Here is a 21,711-nt window from a genome sequence, read left to right as displayed (position 1 = left end):
TTTGTACTATTTATAACTACACCTGCAATTAATACATATAAAGTCCTGTGGTATGTCGAGCATAATAATGATTTTAAATTAATATATTAAGATGTGCAAAGGGAATTAAGCAAAGAGTTTCAGAAATAAAATTCAATAATGAAGATTTGAGAAAAGACCTCAAAAGCACGAAATTTTAATCAACAATAAAAATCTAAAACTTTCTAAAATACCTTTATCGTGGCAATGTCAGAATTTCTTTCGTGCACGATTTTTTCTGGTTTCATTTACGGTTCATTTAGTGCAGTGTTTGTGGACATGACAAGGTTATTCGCGGTTGTACCTCTGTGTTTCGTGAAATGTGCGAGTTGCCTTGTCATTTCCTTATATTCGTATAGCATTCAGTATTTTTTGAGCACTTCTCTTTGTTGTACATTTTTTTTTGATTATATGTACTGTATTTACGGATGTGAAGAAAAGACGGGACTCGGGACGGGAGGAGAGAAGAGAATACCCGGACGCTGGAAATGGCGGCGTTGCGCGGTGTACAGTTGAAGGATTGCACGATTCGTCCTCTGCTTCTGCTCCTCTCGGTAAGTAAACGGAGGAGAAGCCACGGTTGGGTGATCTGCAGATGAGAATGCAGAAACCTGCGCCTCGGGTTCGCGCCTTCCACCTCGAAAACGCGTCCACTCCAGTTTGTCCTTGTCCTCTGTCTTTTAACCCTGGTACCTTTATAAGTATAACCCTCCTGGTTAATTTGAAAATATGGTTTCCATCAGTTTCGTTTTCTGCCTTTATGGTAACACTCGGACATGGCTGCAATTCTCATACATACTTATCACTTCAAACGACAACAAAAGCTTATACATTCGGACACTGCAGGAGGAACCAGTGCAACGACACTTTGCATGCCCTCCTCTTTCATCCAGAGGAAGGTCGAGGGCTCTTTGGACAAAAATAATTTAGGTTAAAAAAAAAAAAAGATAAAAAAATACAATAAAAAGTTTGGATAAAATCTTCGGATAAGTGACCCTAGATAAAATCAGACAATTGACCTTCAGGCCTCGATCGGGTTTTGTGCTTGTACACTGCCTGGGTTTCGTGCTTGTACACTGCCTGGGTTTCTTTTTCCTGGTGTAATAGAGTAATATGTATTGTGAAGATCGTATGTTGAGGTTGTAGCCTAATGATTTGTTGTCAACAGCACAAATTTAATTATCCTGTTTACACATGCACCTGCTTTTGACAAGATTGCTTGGCACGTTTATTATAACACCTCTGTGTTCAGGCCTCAAGTGAGTATGTTTCTTATACACTGGCTGGGTTTTTACCGGGAGCGATCGAGTAATATGTTTTGAGAAGATCGCATGTTGAGGTTGTCGTGATTTGTTGTATTCAAAAAATAAAATAAATACGAGAACTGCCACTTTATAACTGCTGGCAGTGATGACCAGTTTCCTCCGCCACCCCACTTTCATAAACCCCACTTTCATACAACTCCACTTTTATACAACTCCACTTTTATACAACCCCACTTTCATACAACCCCACTTTCATACAACCCCACTTTCATACAACCCCACTTTCATACAACCCCCCTTTCATACAACCCCACTTTCATACAACCCCACTTTCATACAACCCCACTTTCATACAACCCCACTTTCATACAACCCCACTTTCATACAACCCCACTTTCATACAACCCCACTTTCATACAACCCCACTTTTATACAACCCCACTTTCTTACAACCCCACTTTTATACAACCCCACTTTTATACAACCCCACTTTCATACAACCCCACTTTCATACAACCCCACTTTCATACAACCCCACTTTCATACAACCCCACTTTCATACAACCCCACTTTCATACAACCCCACTTTCATACAACCCCACTTTCATACAACCCCACTTTCATACAACCCCACTTTCATACAACCCCACTTTCATACAACCCCACTTTCATACAACCCCACTTTCATACAACCCCACTTTCATACAACCCCACTTTCATACAACCCCACTTTCATACAACCCCACTTTCATACAACCCCACTTTCATACAACCCCACTTTCATACAACCCCACTTTCATACAACCCCACTTTCATACAACCCCACTTTCATACAACCCCACTTTCATACAACCCCACTTTCATACAACCCCACTTTCATACAACCCCACTTTCATATAACCGCACTTTCATCGGACACGCTTTGATTCGACCCCGCTATGATTCGACCCCGCTATGATTCGACCCCGCTATGATTCGACCCCGCTATGATTCAACCCCGCTATGATTCAACCCCGCTATGATTCAACCCCGCTATGATTCAACCCCGCTATGATTCAACCCCGCTATGATTCAACCCCGCTATGATTCAACTCCGCTATGATTCAACCCCGCTATGATGCAACCCCGCTTTGATGCAACCCCGCTTTCATACAACCCCACTTTCATATAACCGCACTTTCATCGGACACGCTTTGATACAACCCCGCTTTGAAACAACCCCGCTTTTGATACAACCCTGCTTTCACTTCTTTTTTTTTTCTTTTTTTCTCCATCAATTTATCCCCAGATGATGCTCAATAAATTTCATCTTGATGAAACTAATGCCGACTGTTGGGAAGGCCAGCTTAACGTCCATCAACCAATGCTGACAGACGGGACGCCAAAGCACTCCTTTGGTGAAAATTTCCTGTCTATTGGTCAAACCATTGCAGAGAAAATTATTTTTAAATATCATAAACTTGAAAAATTGCACTGCCAGAAGAATCCTTGAAATGTCATGAGAAGCTCATGCAGAGTTTCTTCTTCTTCACTCAATAACTTATAGTTTCCAGACTGTACAACCAATCATGTTGAAATTTTAAACACTTTTTCCACTTGAGAGCTACATTGCATAAATTTTCAAGTCAATCAATGCAGCGCTTCAAGAGAAAGAAGCTTTTTAAGATTTTCGATCAATTATTTATTGTGGCCAAACCATGTGACTTCTCAAAACTTCCCACGTAATGTTTTAACTTCCCCTAATGGGGAACGTTTGTGTAAAGTTTCCACTTGATATCCTCAAGAATGAAGGAAGCTAGGGCATTGAGGAGTTTAGGAGTGGAGGAATGGTTGATCAGAGTAGTGATGGCAATGTATGAGAGAGCACGCACAGCTGTAAGGACGAAGGACGGGAACAGTGGTGAGTTTGAGGTGAAGTTGGGAGTGCATCAGCGGTTGGTACTAAATCCACTACTATTTGTAGCTGTGATGGAGGTGCTGGCTCAGAATGTAAAGGAGGGTTTACCGTGGGGAGTTGTTGTATGCAGATGATCTGGTGTTGATTGCAGAAAGTATGGATGGACTGAAGGAGAAGATGAACAAGTGGAAGGAATGTATGGAGACAAAAGGTCTGAAGGTGAATATCGGAAAAACGAAGGTGATGGCAAGTGGTAAAGCATATGTTGAGGTGGAAAGAACTGGGAAGTGGCCGTGTGCTGTGTGCAGGAAGGGTGTCGGAGTGAACTCCATTCAATGTACAATGTGCGCTGAGTGGGTTCATCAAAAATGTAGTGGTCTGAGAGGGTCATTAACCAGTGTGGCAGCTACATTCAAGTGTAAGGTGTGCACAGAGGGAGCTGCAGATGGAGGAAATGTTGAGTTGGATCTTGGAGACGGCGTGATGCGGGAAGGTGTGAAAACATTTTGCTACCTAGGAGACATGGTGAATGGAGAAGGTGGATCAGACTCGGCAACAGTTGCTGGAGTGAGATGTGCATGGAAGAAGTTTCGGGAACTGAGGCGTGCTGACGAAGAGGGGAGTGTCGTTGAAGCTGAAGGGAAAGGTGTATGCTGCATGTGTTGTGAGAAGTGTTATGATTTATGGGAGCGAGACATGGGTAATGAACGTAGAGCAGCAACGAAGGCTGGAAAGGGTGGAAATGCGAATGGTTCGGTGAATGTGTGGAGTATCGTTGAGAGAGAGAGGAAGACAAATGATGAATTGCAAAAGATGATGGGAATAGAGCCTGTGATGGATGCTGTGAAGAGAAACAGTTTGAGATGGTTTGGTCATGTGCTGAAGAAGGATGAAAGTGACTGGTTGAGAAGAATGATGGAAATGAATGTAAAAGGAAGTAGAGGATGGGGAAGACCGAGAAAGACTTGGCTAAAGGTGATGGAAGAAGAAATGCGGGCAAGGGGGTTAACAAGGGGAGATGCAGAAAATAGGGCAAAATGGAGAAGATTGTCATGGGGCACGGCACGCAAGGCTAACCCCCGCTATAGCAGGGAAAATGGCCTTAAAATGCCTGTTGTTTGTTGTATCATCAGGAATTCGGGAGAAGATAGGATTTAAAGTTTATACTTAAAAACGTCATAACTCCTAAATGATGCGATGTACAACGTCGACATTCGGGAAGTTTTTGTTCATCATGGGCATGCGATCCTGCCTGCAAAGTTTGGGCTCGATGTGTTCAGCCGTTGCGGAGAAAAAGGTGTTTTCGTGTTTTTCACGAAAAACAATATGGCGACCGAACCATGTGACATATGACGTCGAAAGTTTTTTGAACATAATTTTTTTTAAACCACGGTCATGTAATAATAAAAAAATCATATTTAAGGGGTCTATTTGTCGAATTCTAACTTCGCAAGGTTAGCACTTTTAATATTGTTACGGACACGACTTATTGAGATGTTATGCTGGGCCGAGCGGAATGGCCGCCGTGTTCGCACAAGTTACCCGATTACACTCGAACGTTGGCCGAATCGCGCTATGCTAAATCAATGAAGGAAAGGACACAACGGCTGGGTTAAATGACACGACACCAGGGGTACAGTTCTCAAGACCTCCGGAGGAGGATATAATATGGGATATGCAGAACGTTTAGATTACACGGACAAGAGGTACAGCACAGAAAGGTAGGCACTTATACACGGTCTTATCTTAGCCCCGACAGACCACAGACAAACGGGACAAGGCTGACTCACACAGGGATTGATGGCAAGGAGGGGCAGGTAGTCGATGGCTCAAGGTGCACCTTGGCTCAGGGGCAGAATCGACCCGGTCCGGTCCAAAGAGGCGGGAGGTATCCAGCGCTTGGAGGTGGCGACTTCTCTCTCCAAGCTGGGGGCGCATCTGACGTCACCTCCGGTAAGTGGCTGTGTATATCCAGTGGGGAGTGACACGCCCTCGGCTCGTTAGCTCCGCCCCAGATGGAATCGGTCCGCCGCTTCTTATTGGGTGCGGGGGGGTTACCGGGCTCCGCCCTTGACGAGGAGCTGACAGTCAGCCCCTGTGTGGTAACCCCGTCGGAGCACATGGTCAATGGCGGCTAACCAAGCCGGAGTGAGGACGCGCACTCCCCGCGCCGCTGTTGTTGTTGTTGGTGTTGTTGTTTCATGAGATGATGGGAGGATGCGGAGATGAGATTGTGGGAAGGTATTGGGAGGTCCTAAACTTACTACTGGTGCCATACAATCACATTCTGGTGCAACGAAGAGTCAGAATTAATGGAAACGAGTCCTTAACTGACATAGACTAAGAATAACTAGCAAGATGTCCTATAGTTGTCTACGTGAGATGCGGTGAACCTGGGCACGACATTTAATGGGGGAAAAAGGGGAAGGTCGGGGCTACAGAGTGTTGTTTACAGACAATGGGACTAGGGAATGGGGGATTGGGGATAGTTGGGGAGTATTGGGGAAATAGGGGAATATTTACAAGCGGATATGGATGGAGGCCAAATCCCATATCCGCAACATTGCACCCTTCTCTACCTCGGGGCGTCCCGACCCGATAAATCTTTACCTACGTTAGTGTGGCACTCAGATGTAGTTCCCTCTACTATTAACTCTACCCTGAGTGCGACAGTTTTACAGATGTTCACAAATGAGTAAATATGTCCCCCTGCGACGTTGCACCCTTCTCCTCACAGAAACACACCCACAGGATAACCGAATCGCGGAAAGAATTCTCAAACTAAACATACAGCCGGTAGGGAGCATTATTTACACAAGACTACACTGATATTTACACTACGATCCAGGACCTGTTTTTGGAGGAACACATGCAGATGTTATGCATAGAGAGAGCACGCATGCCAGCATCGATACACCAACCCACGAGTGCTCTGTGACCTTACGGCCTTTAATAATGTGCAGAGCACCCCTTCCAAGCACCAAAAGCACTACCCCATAATGTACAGTCAGCACCATCCGGTGCACCAATAAAGTGTTCAACAATCACCGGTGGTGTCGCAGCCGGCCGATGTTCTGCCGCTGGTCTTGCCTTCCTGTGGTGTACTTGGCCTTCTGGCTTCTTTCACAAATAAAGAAAGGCGCCAACCGCGTCCATTTCTAAATTGTGGCCGTCAGGGGGCCAACTATTAGTGGTTCACCTGTATGGCATAGGTGCCACGTTGACCAATAGGTCCATCCACGGGTGGTGCTTGCCCGCAAAAGAACTGCGGTCCATGGTGGGCGGCCACAAACATTGCGGTCCATATGGTGTATCGATCCAGGCAGCAAGCAGCGAAAGTACAGGCCCACAACTGCGGAGCCAGCACCTCTCTCTCCTCTCTCTCTGCCCCAAAGCCAGATCCTCGGAGGTGGGAGACAAAAGAAGAAGACAAGTGAGTAAGGTGGTAAGGGCGCAAAAGTGCACGCAATACAAGATGATGCACACTGGGGGCACATGGGAACCAGGTGAGACAGGTACGTTCCTACCGTACGCCCCCCCCCCCCCCCCCACCAGGTAACCTACATTGCCCCTCCCTTACCCCTTACTGTATCCACAAAACACAACACTACCCATAAACATCTACTTTACAAATCAACAAACGTCCCTACTGTCTTCCCCGTTCCTCCCATAAACCAAATTCGTCTTCTCTCCCTCCTAACCAATCAAATTTGCCATTTCCAACTCAACATCAAAATTTGCCATCACCAATTCATCATCAGTCCCTCCTAAGGAGGGAGAGATGGAATCGCCCCAATGTCTCATCCACGTCGTGATGTGTCTCACAAATCCTCACAGCAATTCTCATTTCCTGCACACAGAACAAAGAGACACAGGTGTGGAGTCATCATCATCACCTCAGGTAAGTGGCTGCGTATGGTGCGACAGGTTCATCAATCCTAACTATTTCCTAAATGACTTTAACAACTTTACATTACCCGGGGTCTTTCTCCTGCCAAACCATTGGCCCTCTTACACTATGGGTTCTAAAAACCAATTCCCATTGACCAAACTGTGGTGCTTTTCAATTTGGGGTCTCACTCCCCCGATTCATCTCCCGGTGCCCTCTCACAATTTCTGGGCCGCGACGTGTAGCTCTCCCAGCAGGTCTACCCACCTGCACACCTCCACCACTGCAGTTGCCTCCGAGCTTACCTGCTCCTTACCCTAACCTAACTACCTGGGGAAGGCCCTCTGGCGCGCTCCCCACTCGGTGCCCTCTCTGGCACTGGGCTACCCGGGTCCGTCCTCCGGATCCTCGGGCCCCACTGACACTAACGGCTCCCAGAGCCCACCTGCGGCCTCACCTGGCCGACATCCTCACAGTGGTGGAGTGCCCAACCAACTACACACACTAACAGGCTACACGCCCAGCCATTTCCACAACACTAATGCACCCATCCACAATACCATTCTGCAATCGCACCACAAATGCCAATATCCAACCACAATTTACCTATACCCTCTACCTAACACTTACACTACCCGCCCCGGGTACTCGTGAAAGGGGTCCACTCTTCCCCCATCCACACCTTCGCACCATGCACACCACTCCGTACCACTTACTCCAACTCTCTCCACACACCTGTACTTGCACACCTGTGCTCTCACTCTTGGTGCCGCCTGCACCCTTCTCTCCCCAAGCGCATTCGCGCTGATGCACAACACTCACTACTCACACACTGCTCCACACACCTGTCCAGTTGCACACCTGTGCAACTGTGCAACCTGCTAGGCTGCTAGGCGACCGCACGTTCCGGTGGTAAAATGGGTTGCTAGGCGACCGCACGTGCACATCCGGTGGTAAAATGGGTTGCTAGGCGACCGCACGTGCACATCCGGTGGTAAAATGGGTTGCTAGGCGACCGCACGTGCACTTCCGGTGGTAAAATGGGTTGCTAGGCGACCGCACGTGCACATCCGGTGGTAAAATGGGTTGCTAGGCGACCGCACGTCGAACACCTGTTCAATTCTCACACACACGGCATCATCTCAGCTAACTACTCCCTTCTGAAACTTGCGCTTCCCAGTCGTCCCTTTAAACTATTGCGCTCCCACGTCATTATCATCCACACTAATCTACCTGCGTCCCCACTACAGGTATCAGTCACTAACTAATCTTAACGTTACCTACTGTCATCTTCGCTAGATCCCTATCAATATCCTAACCCACCCGGGCTAGTTTTCACTGCCATACACCCCATAATCTATAGCGCATTTGCCCCACATCATGGGAAGGGTGGCAGGGATGCCACCCTTACCCACCGTCATATGGCGCGAGTGGGACCTTGTGGGACCACCTCGTATGCGAGTCGTTGCCCGCCTGCCGGACCCCGTGCGTCGCCCCTTGCGGGGTCAGCGCGGGGCCGAACCGGCCGGGCCCCCACAGTACATTACCCCCAAGGGGCTCTCGTGCCTCCCCTGTCCCTCTAAAAACTACCCCTGTTGGTGTCGATGCATGGGTCACACTTCCGCAATCCGCTACCCATTCCATACCACCACAACCTTGCTCACCCACACCTCGCACCTCTCCCATCACCGGACCTTCTTGCTCGCACCCTCGTTCCATACCCTCCGGACCAGCCATACACCTCACTCTTGGCCTCTCACGAACATCCGGGTCTATCTCGACCCCCAAGCTTATTAAATCACCTGGCGCATCATACGCACGACCATATTGGTCACCACTTACACCGGGTCCTCTTTCTCTTCGCTTCTCCTCCATCACCTGCGAACCCCTCATCCGGTTAATGAGCACATCATCACGATCCGAACACAGACTTTGGACCAATTCTTTTACCTCCTCTTTTATCTCTTTCTTATCCTCTCTCCGTCGCTTCTTAATTTCGCTCACCCCTTCTTCCACTTCTTCTAATTTCTGTTTCACCTCCTTCATCTCCTCGTGCGCCCTTTTAAGTTCTTCCTCTAACTCCACTTAATTTTTTTCTATGTGCTCCCGCACCTCCCGCTCTTTAACCTCCATCACCTCTACCACCTTGTCCATTTTCCTCGTCAGGTCCTCATGTACCGTCTGACACTCTTTTTTAATTACCCCTACGTCCTTTTTCATCTCCTTCTGTGTCGATTTTAAACCCTCTATTACCGCTGTGTTCTTCTTTACCTGGTCCCCCAACTCCTTTTGTCCCACTGTCAGTTGTTCTACTCCCAGCGTCAACTCCTCTATACCCCCTTGCAATTTTACAGTCCCCTTTCTCACCTCCTTCTCCATGCGCTCCTTACAGTGCCTCACCTCCTCGCGCACTCCTCCGACCTCCTCACTCACACCTCTTCTGATCTCTTCTCCCATCACTTGCATCTCCTGCCCAGATGCCACCCTCATCTGCTCCATTTCCTCCCTGTGAGCATCCAGTTTGGTTTCTACCCCCATTCTGACCCCCTCTATCTGCTGCCCCATTTGTTTAACTTCCCTTTCCGCTTGGTTCCTCATGTCCCTCAATTTGCCTTCCATACTGTTTTCTAACCCCTCTAACCCCTTTTGCATCCCTTCCATTTGATTCTCTTGAGCGGCCATTCTGTTTTCTACCCCCATTAACCCATTTTTCACCTCTTTTATCCCGTTGTCTAACCCCTCAAATTTGTCGTCTAACTTCCCAAATTTCTTGTCTAATCCCTTAAAATTATTGTCTAACCCCTCACCGGTACCCCTCGCTTCGCCCCTCATTACCCCCATTTGGCCCTCCAATCGCTCACCCTGAGCATCCATCCGCTTCCCCATTACCCCAATTGGTTTCCCAAGTCACTCCTCAGGTCTTCACTTGTCTGGACCATGAGCGCCTTTATTTGTTCCATAAATAGGCCCCAATCCATCGGCGGCGCTGCTACGGTCGCGGGCGCGGCTAAATTTGGCGCCACAATAACCATGTGTGCGAGGCCGCCATTTTGTGCGTCTGCTACCCTCACTGCTTCGCTCTCCTCATGTCCCTCAATTTGGTCCTGGATCGACCCTGCCTCACTCTCCTCTACCGGAACCCAGCCGTCTTGATCTGCCATAGCGCGACTTCCAAAATTCGGGTTTTTTTTTTTTTTTTTGTAAAACGCAATCAAATTTCGCTGTTATAATTTCGAGCGCGTGAAACGCGCTCCGGGACCGATCCCACTTCCCGACACCAATTGTTACTCTAATAGTACAATTGGTGTTCCAAAATTTGGGCCTAACAAATTTAGTCCCAGGTCCGAATCCAACTCCTGACAACCAATTGTTACGGACACGACTTAGATGTTGCTTGACCGAGCGGAATGGCCGCCGTGTTCGCACAAGTTACCCGATTACACTCGAACGTTGGCCGAATCGCGCTATGCTAAATCAATGAAGGAAAGGACACAACGGCTGGGTTAAATGACACGACACCAGGGGTACAGTTCTCAAGACCTCCGGAGGAGGATATAATATGGGATATGCAGAACGTTTAGATTACACGGACACGAGGTACAGCACAGAAAGGTAGGCACTTATACACGGTCGTATCTTAGCCCCGACAGACCACAGACAAACGGGACAAGGCTGACTCACACAGGGATTGATGGCAAGGAGGGGCAGGTAGTCGATGGCTCAAGGTGCACCTTGGCTCAGGGGCAGAATCGACCCGGTCCGGTCCAAAGAGGCGGGAGGTATCCAGCGCTTGGAGGTGGCGACTTCTCTCTCCAAGCTGGGGGCGCATCTGACGTCACCTCCGGTAAGTGGCTGCGTATATCCAGCGGGGAGTGACACGCCCTCGGCTCGTTAGCTCCGCCCCAGATGGAATCGGTCCGCCGCTTCTTATTGGGTGCGGGGGGGTTACCGGGCTCCGCCCTTGACGAGGAGCTGACAGTCAGCCCCTGTGTGGTAACCCCGTCGGAGCACATGGTCAATGGCGGCTAACCAAGCCGGAGTGAGGACGCGCACTCCCCGCGCCGCTGTTGTTGTTGTTGGTGTTGTTGCTTCATGAGATGATGGGAGGATGCGGAGATGAGATTGTGGGGAGGTATTGGGAGGTCCTAAACTTACTACTGGTGCCATACAATCACATTCTGGTGCAACGAAGAGTCAGAATTAATGGAAACGAGTCCTTAACTGACATAGACTAAGAATAACTAGCAAGATGTCCTATAGTTGTCTACGTGAGATGCGGTGAACCTGGGCACGACCTTTAATGGGGGAAAAAGGGGAAGGTCGGGGCTACAGAGTGTTGTTTACAGACAATGGGACTAGGGAATGGGGGATTGGGGATAGTTGGGGAGTATTGGGGAAATAGGGGAATATTTACAAGCGGATATGGATGGAGGCCAAATCCCATATCCGCAACAATATCGTAAATAAACATGTTTTTTGATCCCATTGCAGAGTTCTTTAGAATGAGCCACGAGTCACTTTTTTCCATTGAGCCATTTCGGAGACATAGAGGGCCAAAGTTGAAGGTATTTTCCAAGATGGCACCCATAGCACGTGACCTATGACGTCATAATTAGTAGTAAAAAAAATTCTACATGTCTTGCCAACCACTTGGTGAAAAATTAGTGTCAATTGGACCAACAGTTGCGGAGAACATTGATTTTTTTTAAAGTTTTCGGAGGTGAAAAATCAGGCAGAAGAATAATAATAAGCTAGGAAAAACAATAGGTATTCCTCAGCATTTAAATGCAGAGGAAACTTTTTAAAAAAAGATGGAAGAGGGGAAAACGGTCCAAGTGCATTTTGCAACGCCTAACATTGGTCATTCATATGAAACCACAAGGCCAACGTTCACCAATTTGTCATGCAGGAAAATCTAAATACATATTTCATTGAATTTCCCTGGGCAACGCCGTGTGTGTGTTTGTGTGTTTGTGTTTTCAATAGCTCCAATTCCAAAATGGCTGTGCCCTACTCTTTGGGGTGTAAGGTCCTTTGTACATTGGAAACAACATGCATTTTAAGGCCATTTTCCCTGCTAGAGCGGGGGTTAGCCTTGCGGTCCCCATGACAATCTTCTCCATTTTGCCCTATTTTCTGCATCTCTCCTTGTTAATCCCCTTGCCCGCATTTCTTCTTCCACCATCTTTAGCCAAGTCTTTCTCGGTCTTCCCCGTCCTCTACCTCCTTCTACATTAATTTCCATCACTCTTCTCAACCAGTCACTTTCATCCTTCCTCAACACATGACCAAACCATCTCAACCTGTTCCTCTTCACAGCATCAATCACAGGCAATATTCCCATCATCTTTCGCAATTCATCATTTGTCTTCCTCTCTCTCAACGATACTCCGCACATCCATCGAACCATTCGCATTTCCACCCTTTCCAGCCTTCGTTGCTGCTCTACGTTCATTACCCATGTCTCGCTCCCATAAATCATAACACTTCTCACACATGCAGCATACACCTTTCCCTTCAGCTTCAGCGACACTCTCCTCCTCATCAGCACGCCACTCAGTTCCCGAAACTTCTTCCATGCACATCTCACTCGAGCAACCGTTGCCGAGTCTGATCCACCTTCTCCATTCAGCATGTCTCCGAGGTAGCAAAATGTTTTCACACCTTCCAGCTTCACGCCGTCTCCAAGATCCAACTCAACATTTCCTCCATCTGCAGCTCCCTCTGTGCACACCTTACATTTGAATGTAGCTGCCACACTGGTAAATGACCCTCTCAGACCTCTACATTTTTGATGAACCCACTCAGCACACATTGTACATTGAATGGAGTTCACTCCGACACCCTTCCTGGACACAGCACACGGCCACTTCCCAGTTCTTTCCACCTCACCACATGCTTTACCACTTGCCATCACCTTCGTCTTTCCGATATTCACCTTCAGACCTTTTGTCTCCATACATTCCTTCCACTTGTTCATCTTTTCCTTCAGTCCATCCATACTTTCCGCAATCAACACCAGATCATCTGCATACAACAACTCCCACGGTAAACCCTCCTTTACGTTCTGAGCCAGCACCTCCATCACAGCTACAAATAGTAGTGGACTCAGTACCGACCCCTGATGCACTCCCACCTTCACCTCAAACTCACCACTGTTCCCGTCCTTCGTCCTTACAGCTGTGCGTGCTCTTTTGTACATTGCCATCACTACTCTGATCAACCATTCCTCCACTCCTAACTTCCTCAATGCCCATGTCAATACTTTGCGTGGAACCCTATCGAATGCTTTCTCCAGATCAACAAACCCAAAAAACAACTTCTTCCTCTTCTCCATGTACTTCTCCTGCAACTGCCTCACAATGAAAAGCGCATCTGTCATTCCTCTTCCTGGCATAAATCCAAACTGCATTTCGTCGATCTTCACTTTCTTCCTTATGCTCCTCTCCAACACCCTTTCCAATACCTTCATTCCATGCTCCAATAACTTTATCGCTCGGTACGAGCCACACTCCAGAGGGTCACCTTTCCCCTTGTATAGAGGGACGAGGGTACTCAGTTCCCAACCTACTGGAATGCGGCCTTCTTTCACCACCAGATTACCGATCTCTGTCATTCTCTTCACACCCCAACTTCCTGCTGCCTTCAACATATCTCCCACAACTCCTGCCGGCCCTCCCGCTTTTCCACTCTTCATTGCTTTTATCGCTTCCTCAACTTCATTCTCAGTTAGCTTCTCTGCCGGTCCTAAAACTGGGTTACTCTCGATGTTGCCATCCCATTCATTCTCTGTATTCAACAGCATTTCCATACATCTTTTCCATTTTCCTTTAATTCCATCTGGGTCCACAACGATTTGTCCCACTTCATCCTTCAAGCAACGCACCCCCATCACATCACACCTCTCTTTCGCTATGTGCTTTGCAATTCTGAATACTGCTTTCTGACCCTCTTCTGAATCCAAGCGTTCTCCGAACATTTTCCTACATGCCTCCTGCGTCTTTGCTACCTCTTTCTTTGCAGCCTTCCTGGCTGCCTTATAACTTTCATGCTCTGCTGTTTCTGCTCCCGTACCCTTCGCCTTCTGCCACTCCTTGAACTTCTTCCTCTTCTCGTCAATCCTCTTTCCAACTTCATCATCCCACCACCATGTTTCCGAGTGCCTCGGTGGTCCTTTTGTCCATCCACATACCTCACCAACGGCTCCCAACAGACTAGCTTTCATTGACATCCAACCACTTTCAAGCTCAACCACATCATCCTCCACCCTACTCAGCCTCTCCTTTAATGCCTCCCTTACTGTCACCTCTTTCAACCTCCACACCTTCATTCTTGGTTGGTATTTCACCCGCCGCGCTCTCCTCGCACCATAAACCCTTATGTCGCAGACAACCAAGTGGTGCTGTGAAACAGCCTCCTCCCCCGGGATCACCTTTGTGTCCCGGAGGTGCCCCCTATCTCGCCTACGCACCATCAGGTAGTCAACGGTTGTCGTCGACCCACCTGACGTGTATGTAACAAGCATATTATCCTCTTTCTGGAACTGAGTATTACAAATCAACAAATCAGCTCCATCAGCAAACTCCAAAATCCTTTCACCTTCTCCATTTCTCACACCATATCCGTAACCCCCATGAACTCCTTCAAAACCATTCATACTCCTTCCCACATGTCCATTTAGGTCTCCTCCCACCACAACAACTTCCTCATCTTTCACGTTTTCCATCAGCTTCTCTATCGCACACCAGAACTTGTCCTTCTCTTCATTGCTTCGACCAACCTGCGGAGCATATCCCGAGATGACGTTCACCAAGAGCTTTCCAATCATCATTTTCACCATCATCAACCTATCACTCACTCTAGTCACACTCACCACACTGTCTACAAACTCCTCAGAAAACAGGACACCAACACCATTCACGCCCTCCGGGCACCCTTGCTACACAAACTTGTATTTCTGTCCCTGCCTACCCTACACCATTCTCACACCACTTCCCTTCCATCTCGTGTCTTGCACACAACATATGTCCACTCTTCTTCTGACCAATACTTCCACCACTTCTCCTGATCTCCCTGTCATTGTCCCTACATTCCATGTCCCAAACGTCAGAAACCGATCTCCACTTCGGGCTGCACCCTGCCCATATGTAGTTGTAATTGTCATGGTTCTCTTTTTGAGGCAATGTTTTTATGGCCGGATGCCTTTCCTGACGCCTTTGTACATTGGAAAGAAGTCTGTAATTGGTTGCAATAAGTTGTAGCGCTTTGGAGGGATGGGAAGGGGGGGGGGAGACATTATAGTTCATTCAGCAGTTTTTAAAAATCGTACAAAAATATGAAATTTGGTGTCTGTTTGTCTGTCTGACCACAATACATTCGGTCATTACTTCTGCAATGTCAACCAACCTTGAAAGGAGGAGTAAGGGACACAGTGGAGGTTGTAGTGATTTCATCTGCCCCCCTGCCCAAGGAGGTTTTCCGTGTTAAGGTGTTTAGATAGCTCGTCGTGGCATTTCCCAAGGCTGCTTATAATGACAAAATACAATACTGTAATGTAGTAATGACAATACTGCAATGATAGCATAATATTAATGTTTTGTGGGGCACCCCGACCAGAAGTAAAAAATATAAACCACAAACACGTATGATTACCTTTTGAAATAGTCGCTACTGCTGTTAAACACTTAACTGAAAGGAAGGAAACCCGACGTTTTTGAGGCATTATACAGTAGTGGCCAAAAATATTGGCACCCTTTTTTTATTGTGTGTGTATGCAGAATCGAGGCTCGTGAAAGAGCTAACATTTATTTCACAAACAAATCAAACAGACAAACAAAATATATAAAAAGAGGGAGCGGTAGACAAGATGGGGAGAGAAGGGGAAGCACACAAACAACATTTGAGAGCAGGGACATGGGGAGATGTGTGGGAGTGAGAGGGCATGGGGGTGAGGAGGCATGGGGAGGGGGGGTGGGGGTGGGAGAAGTATAAAACACAAGGACTTCCAGGACAGAAGTTGGCATTTCAAAAAAGTGGATTTGGGGTGAAATTAGCGGGGGTAGAAAAGATCAAGGTTTTGGATGGGGGAAGATAAGAGATGGTGGTGAACAGCTGTTTTAAAGACCTGGAGGGAGGAGTGGGATTGAAGAGAGTGAGGGAGTTTGTTCCAGAGGCGGGAGAAAAGAGGAATGAAGGATTGAAGGTGAGCAGAGAGTCTTGATTTTGGCAGTTTAACCATAAGAGGGTTGCAGGCAGATCTTGTGCGACCTGTAGGAATATTTGGGGGACAGAGGCCAGAGAGAGCTGGGGGGCAAGGCCGGAGAGGAGTCGGTAGAAGACGGAAAGACCACCCACCTGCCTGCGGTGAGTGAGTGAAAGGCCCTTGGAGTTAGCTTCATCGCAGGAGATTCCAATGATTCTGAACGCTTTGGTTTCAACAGCGTGAAGACGAGCTAGGTGTGAGGCAGGAGCACCACCCCAGAGGGGAGAGCAGTATTCCATTGAGCTGCGGATGAAAGCCTTGTATGTGGTGAGGAGCTCAGGTGTGCCAAGGAAGGACTTCGCACGACGGAGGATGCCCAGTCGGCGACTGGCTTTGGAGGCCAGATTTGAAATGTGGTTTTCCCAGGAAAGATCATGGCAGATAGTGAGACCTAAAAGCTTGAGTGACAGAACTTCTTGGAGAGGATTATTCAGAAAGTGGATGGGAGGGTTGTCCAGTCGGTCTTTTCGGAGAGACATCGTAAGAGTGTGAGATTTGTCAGGATTGAAAGACATGTTCCACTTGTTTGCCCAGTCTGTGATTTTGTCCAGGTCTGCAGAGAGTGGGGAGGCTGCAGACTGCCGATCTGAGGGTTGAGGAATGGAGCGACAGAGAGTGGAGTTATCAGCAAAGAGATAGAGAGGATTTTCAAGCGAGTCAGAGAGATCATTGCACTTTTTTCAAATAATGCACCATTTCTTCCAGAAAATTGTTGAAATAAAAAAATATCTTGGTATCCACATTTGTATTTCTTTGATTTGCAGTGGAACAAAACAAAAAAAGCTGAAAAAATCATTACATCTTAGCTTATTCCACACAGAAAACCTAAAATGGCCCGGACAATATTATTGGCACCTTTTAGAAGTTGTTAGAAATAATTAGATTTCAAGCAGGTGATTCTCTTTTACTTTGGAATTGAACTCACCTATGGTGAGTTGCAGGTGCCTGCAATATAAAAATCACTCCTTCGACCAGTTTGAGAAGAGAAAAGGAGTTATTCTGCTGTTTTGTGTCACTGTGTGTACCGCAATTAGCATGGAGAAAAGAAAGAAAACCAGAGAATTGTCTGAGGAGGTCAGACACAAGATTGTATCCAAGCATGGACAATCTCAAGGCTATATACCGCAAGCCCATCTCCAGCGACCCTGATGTTCCTGTGCCACCGTACACAATGTTATCAGGATGTTTAAGGCCCATGGCACTGCAGCCAACCTCCCTGGACATGGCCTCAAGAGAAAAGCTGATCGAAGATTGCAGCGAAGGACTGTTTGAATGGTGGAGAAAGCACCTCGATCAACTGCCAAACAGATTCAAGTTGACCTTCAGACACAAGGTACGACAGTTTCAACTCGCACCATCCGTCACCAACGCAATGAAAGGGGGTTCTATGGTAGGAGCTCACTGCTGTGTGTGTGTGTGAGAGAGACAGAGACAGACACATGAAATCCTGACTGAAGTCTGCCTGAACAAGTCAAAATCCTTCTGGGAGAATGTTCTGTGGACAGATGAGACCAAATTAGAGCTTTTTTGTGAAGCACATCATCTCTATGTTTACAGAAAACAAAATGAAGCCTTAAAGAAAATAACACCTTCCCTACAGTCAAACATGTACATGTACCCCGATTTAGAATAGGTACACCGTATGCCTGCGCATCGTAAGGCGACCAAGGGTTGGCGTCAGGAAGGGCATCCGGCCATAAAAACATTGCCTCAAAACAGGGAACCATGATTGTCATGGGGCCCGCAAGGCTAACCCCCACTCCAGCGGGGAAAATGGCCTTAAAACGATCATTCATTCATTCATTCCTACAGTCAAACCTTTGAGGAGGTTCATTGATGTTTTGGGGTTGCTGTGCTGCCTCTTGCACCGGGTGCCTTGAATGTGTGCATGGCATCATGAAATCAAGAGATTACCAAGGCATTTTGGAGCGCAATGTTCAACCCAGTGTCAGAAAGCTGGGTCTCCGTCGAAGGTCATGGGTCTTGGAGCAGGACAATCACCCCAAACACACTTCAAAAAGCACCCAGGAACGGTTGTAGACAAAATGCTGGACTGTTCTGAAGTGGCCAGCAATGAGTCCAGATCTAAATCCCATTGAACACATGTGGTGAGATCTGAAAACAGCGGTTGTGAGAAGGCACCCTTCCAAACTGGGGAACTGGAGCAGTTTGCACAAGAGGGGTTGGCCAAACTGCCAGTAGATATATTCAGGAAGCTCATTCATGGCTATAGGAAGTGCTTGACTGCAGTTATTTTGTCCAATGGCTGTGCTACCAAATATTAAGTCTAGGGTGTTAATAATTTTGTCAATGCCATTTCTTTTTATTTTCTGATTTAAAAGGATATTAAGTTCTAAATCAAAAACAAAGGTTCTGTAATATAAACAATTAAATAAGGAATTGTGGAGACCAAATACTTTTTGTCAATTTCAACTTTTTTTTCGAGAAAATTTCGAGTTATTTGAAAAAAGTGCAAGGGTGCCAATATTTATGGCCATGACTATATATGCTTATCGCGAACCCCACAAACTCTGCCACCACCACCCTCCCCACCTCTCCTGCTTGTATTTATGGTTGACAATGAGTTATGACTTGTAATAGATGTACCTTTCTTGCCTGTGTTTTTAGAGAAAGTATGCAAGTCGACCTGCTTTGGTGACTGAGGGTCGACAGGAGTCAACCAAGCAGAATCTCCCTTCTCCAGAGTTGAAGGTTTGATACACTCCCTGTTAAAGTTACTTTGATGGTTCTTTACAAGTTTGCTTGCTTAATTACGCTACACTCCTCTCCCCGCTAAGATGAGACGGAGCAGGAGCAATTCTCAGGCAAAAAAAAAACAGTCCAGGTTCCATCCCTCTCCTCAGTAAGATGGCATGAAGGATCACTTTGTTTGTTTGTTTTTTGCAGTAGTAGTATTATAGATATGCAAGTTTACTGACCAAGGGTCACACACCCTTTTATTGCCACGTGGAAATTTCCACTTAAGTTGGAATGGCTACTCCATCCCGCTATTGCTACATCGGCCTACAATTTCTGGATGTACAGATCATTCCTACACCTTAACGGACATATTTGTGTCAAATGCGCTCAACAGAGTAAGGTATGTGCTTATTGTCTATGTCATTGGTTGTGCTTATTGCTTATTTTTTAAATTAATTATTCATTCTTCATTTAATTAATTTAAGTCAAACTTTATACACCCACCTGTAGGGTGGGGAAACGGATGGTATTTATTCGTTCCCTACCGGTTTCACCGGAGGGGACTATAGGTTTGCTCTCCGTCTGTCCGTCCCACCTGTGGTTTTTCAGACTTTTTTCCGATACCCTTCAACATATTCAACATAAACTAGGTACATGTCTTTGTTATGATGACTTGCAGAATAAGTTTGAGTTTCAGGGCGTTTCGTCAATTTTTCAAGGACGCATGCCCTTTTTGGACTTAGAAAATATCACATTATACATGGGTCAGTTTTCCAGACTTTTCCCCCTTACCTTTTAAAATATTGAACTCAAACTTGGTACATGACTTTGAAATAATAAGTTACAGAAACTGCAACTTGTTCTGTAGCTTTGCATACCTAAAACAATTTTTCCTACTGTATATTGCTAATAATTGCTGAGTGCTTGGAACAAGACCATTCATTGGGACCAGTAGGGGACATGTATTACAAAGCAATTCTCCCTCTTGTTTAAAATAGTCACATGAAAAAGTAAGTACACCCCATGTAAAGTTTTGACTTTTTCATCATATTTCAACATACAGCTATTTGATCTTCATTTCAACAATATTGATAGATAAAGGTGATATAATATAACAAATATCATGAAATATTTACATTTTGTAGTCAATTGTATAATTTAAATAAACATATATGCAAATTTCGCATGTGGAAAAAGTAAGTACACCCTTGGCTCTAATAGGTGGTATTTCCCCCTTTGGCAGAAACAACCTCAAGGAGGCGTTTCTTATAACTGTCTATCAGTCTCTGACCGACCCGGTGTGTACCCCGGTTTAGAATAGGTACACCGTATCCCTGCGTGTCGTAAGAGGCGACGAAAAGGGTTGCCGTCAGGAAGGGCATCCGGCCATAAAAACATTGCCTCAAAAAGAGAACCATGACAATTACAACTACATATGGGCAGGGTACAGCCCGAAGTACCCCGTGGGGGACCCCACTCCCTCTCGTCAAAACTCAAGGTGGGGAACCCGATGGAAGCGAGGGTGGAAATCATTCCATTTATGACGACGAAACGTCTGATTCCCGACGTGGAGATCGGTTTCTGAGGTTTAGGACATGGAATGTAGGGACAATGACAGGGAGATCAGGAGAAGTGTTGGAAGTATTGGTCAGAAGAAGAGTGGACATATGTTGTGTGCAGGAGACGAGATGGAAGGGAAGTGGTGTGAGAATGGTGAAGGGTAGGCAGGGACAGAAATACAAGTTTGTGTGGCAAGGGTGCCCAGGAGGTGTGAATGGTGTTGGTGTCCTGTTTTCTGGGGAGTTTGAAGACAGTGTGGTGAGTGTGACTAGAGTGAGTGAAAGGTTGATGATGGTGAAAATGATGATTGGAAAGCTCTTGGTGAACAACATCTCGGGATATGCTCCGCAGGTTGGTCGGAGTGATGAAGAGAAGGACAAGTTCTGGTGTGCTATAGAGAAGCTGATGGAAAACGTGAAAGATGAGGAAGTTGTTGTTGTAGGAGGAGACCTAAATGCACATGTGGGAAGGAGTATGGACGGTTTTGAGGGAGTTCATGGGGGTTACAGATATGGTGTGAGAAATGGAGAAGGTGAAAGGATTTTGGAGTTTGCTGATGGAGCTGATTTGTTGATTTGTAATACTCAGTTCCAGAAAGAGGATAATAAGCTTGTTACATACACGTCAGGTGGGTCAACGACAACCGTTGACTACCTGCTGGTGCGTAGGCGAGATAGGGGGCACCTCCGGGACACAAAGGTGATCCCGGGGGAGGAGGCTGTTTCACAGCACCACTTGGTTGTCTGCGACATAAGGGTGAAAGGTGCAAGGAGAGCTCGGCGGGTGAAGTACCAACCGAGAATGAAGGTGTGGAGGTTGAAAGACGTGACAGTGAGGGAGGCATTAAAAGAGAGGCTGAATATGGTAGAGGATGAAGTGGTTGAGCTTGAAAGTGGTTGGATGTCAATGAAAGAAAGTCGTTGGTGAGGTATGTGGATGGACAAAAGGACCACTGAGGCACTCGGAAACATGGTGGTGGGATGATGAAGTTGGAAAGAAGATTGACGAGAAGAGGAAGAAGTTCAAGGAGTGGCAGAAGGCGAAGGGTATGGGGGCAGAAAAGGCAGAGCATGAAAGTTATAAGGCAGCCAAGAAGGCTGCAAAGAAAGAGGTAGCAAAG

At 46.8% G+C, this 21,711-nt stretch overlaps 1 protein-coding gene across 1 annotated transcript in view; it reads left to right on the top strand.

The window, feature by feature from the left end:
- The first annotated feature begins 320 nt into the window (after positions 1-320).
- The window catches only part of UQCRC2 (ubiquinol-cytochrome c reductase core protein 2), a 131,762-nt gene continuing 110,371 nt past the window's right edge, over positions 321-21,711 (top strand). Inside the window, exons 1-2 of the mRNA XM_068113783.2 lie at positions 321-572; positions 18,960-19,043. Coding sequence (XP_067969884.2) covers positions 507-572; positions 18,960-19,043 — 150 coding nt within the window. The 5' untranslated portion in view covers positions 321-506. The remainder of the gene's footprint in view (positions 573-18,959; positions 19,044-21,711) is intronic.

Source organism: Myxine glutinosa, chromosome 1, assembly GCF_964187855.1.
Source record: "Myxine glutinosa chromosome 1, kmMyxGlut1.1, whole genome shotgun sequence".
Classification (NCBI taxonomy): domain Eukaryota; kingdom Metazoa; phylum Chordata; class Myxini; order Myxiniformes; family Myxinidae; genus Myxine; species Myxine glutinosa.
This window is presented reverse-complemented; position numbering and strand designations above follow the sequence as displayed.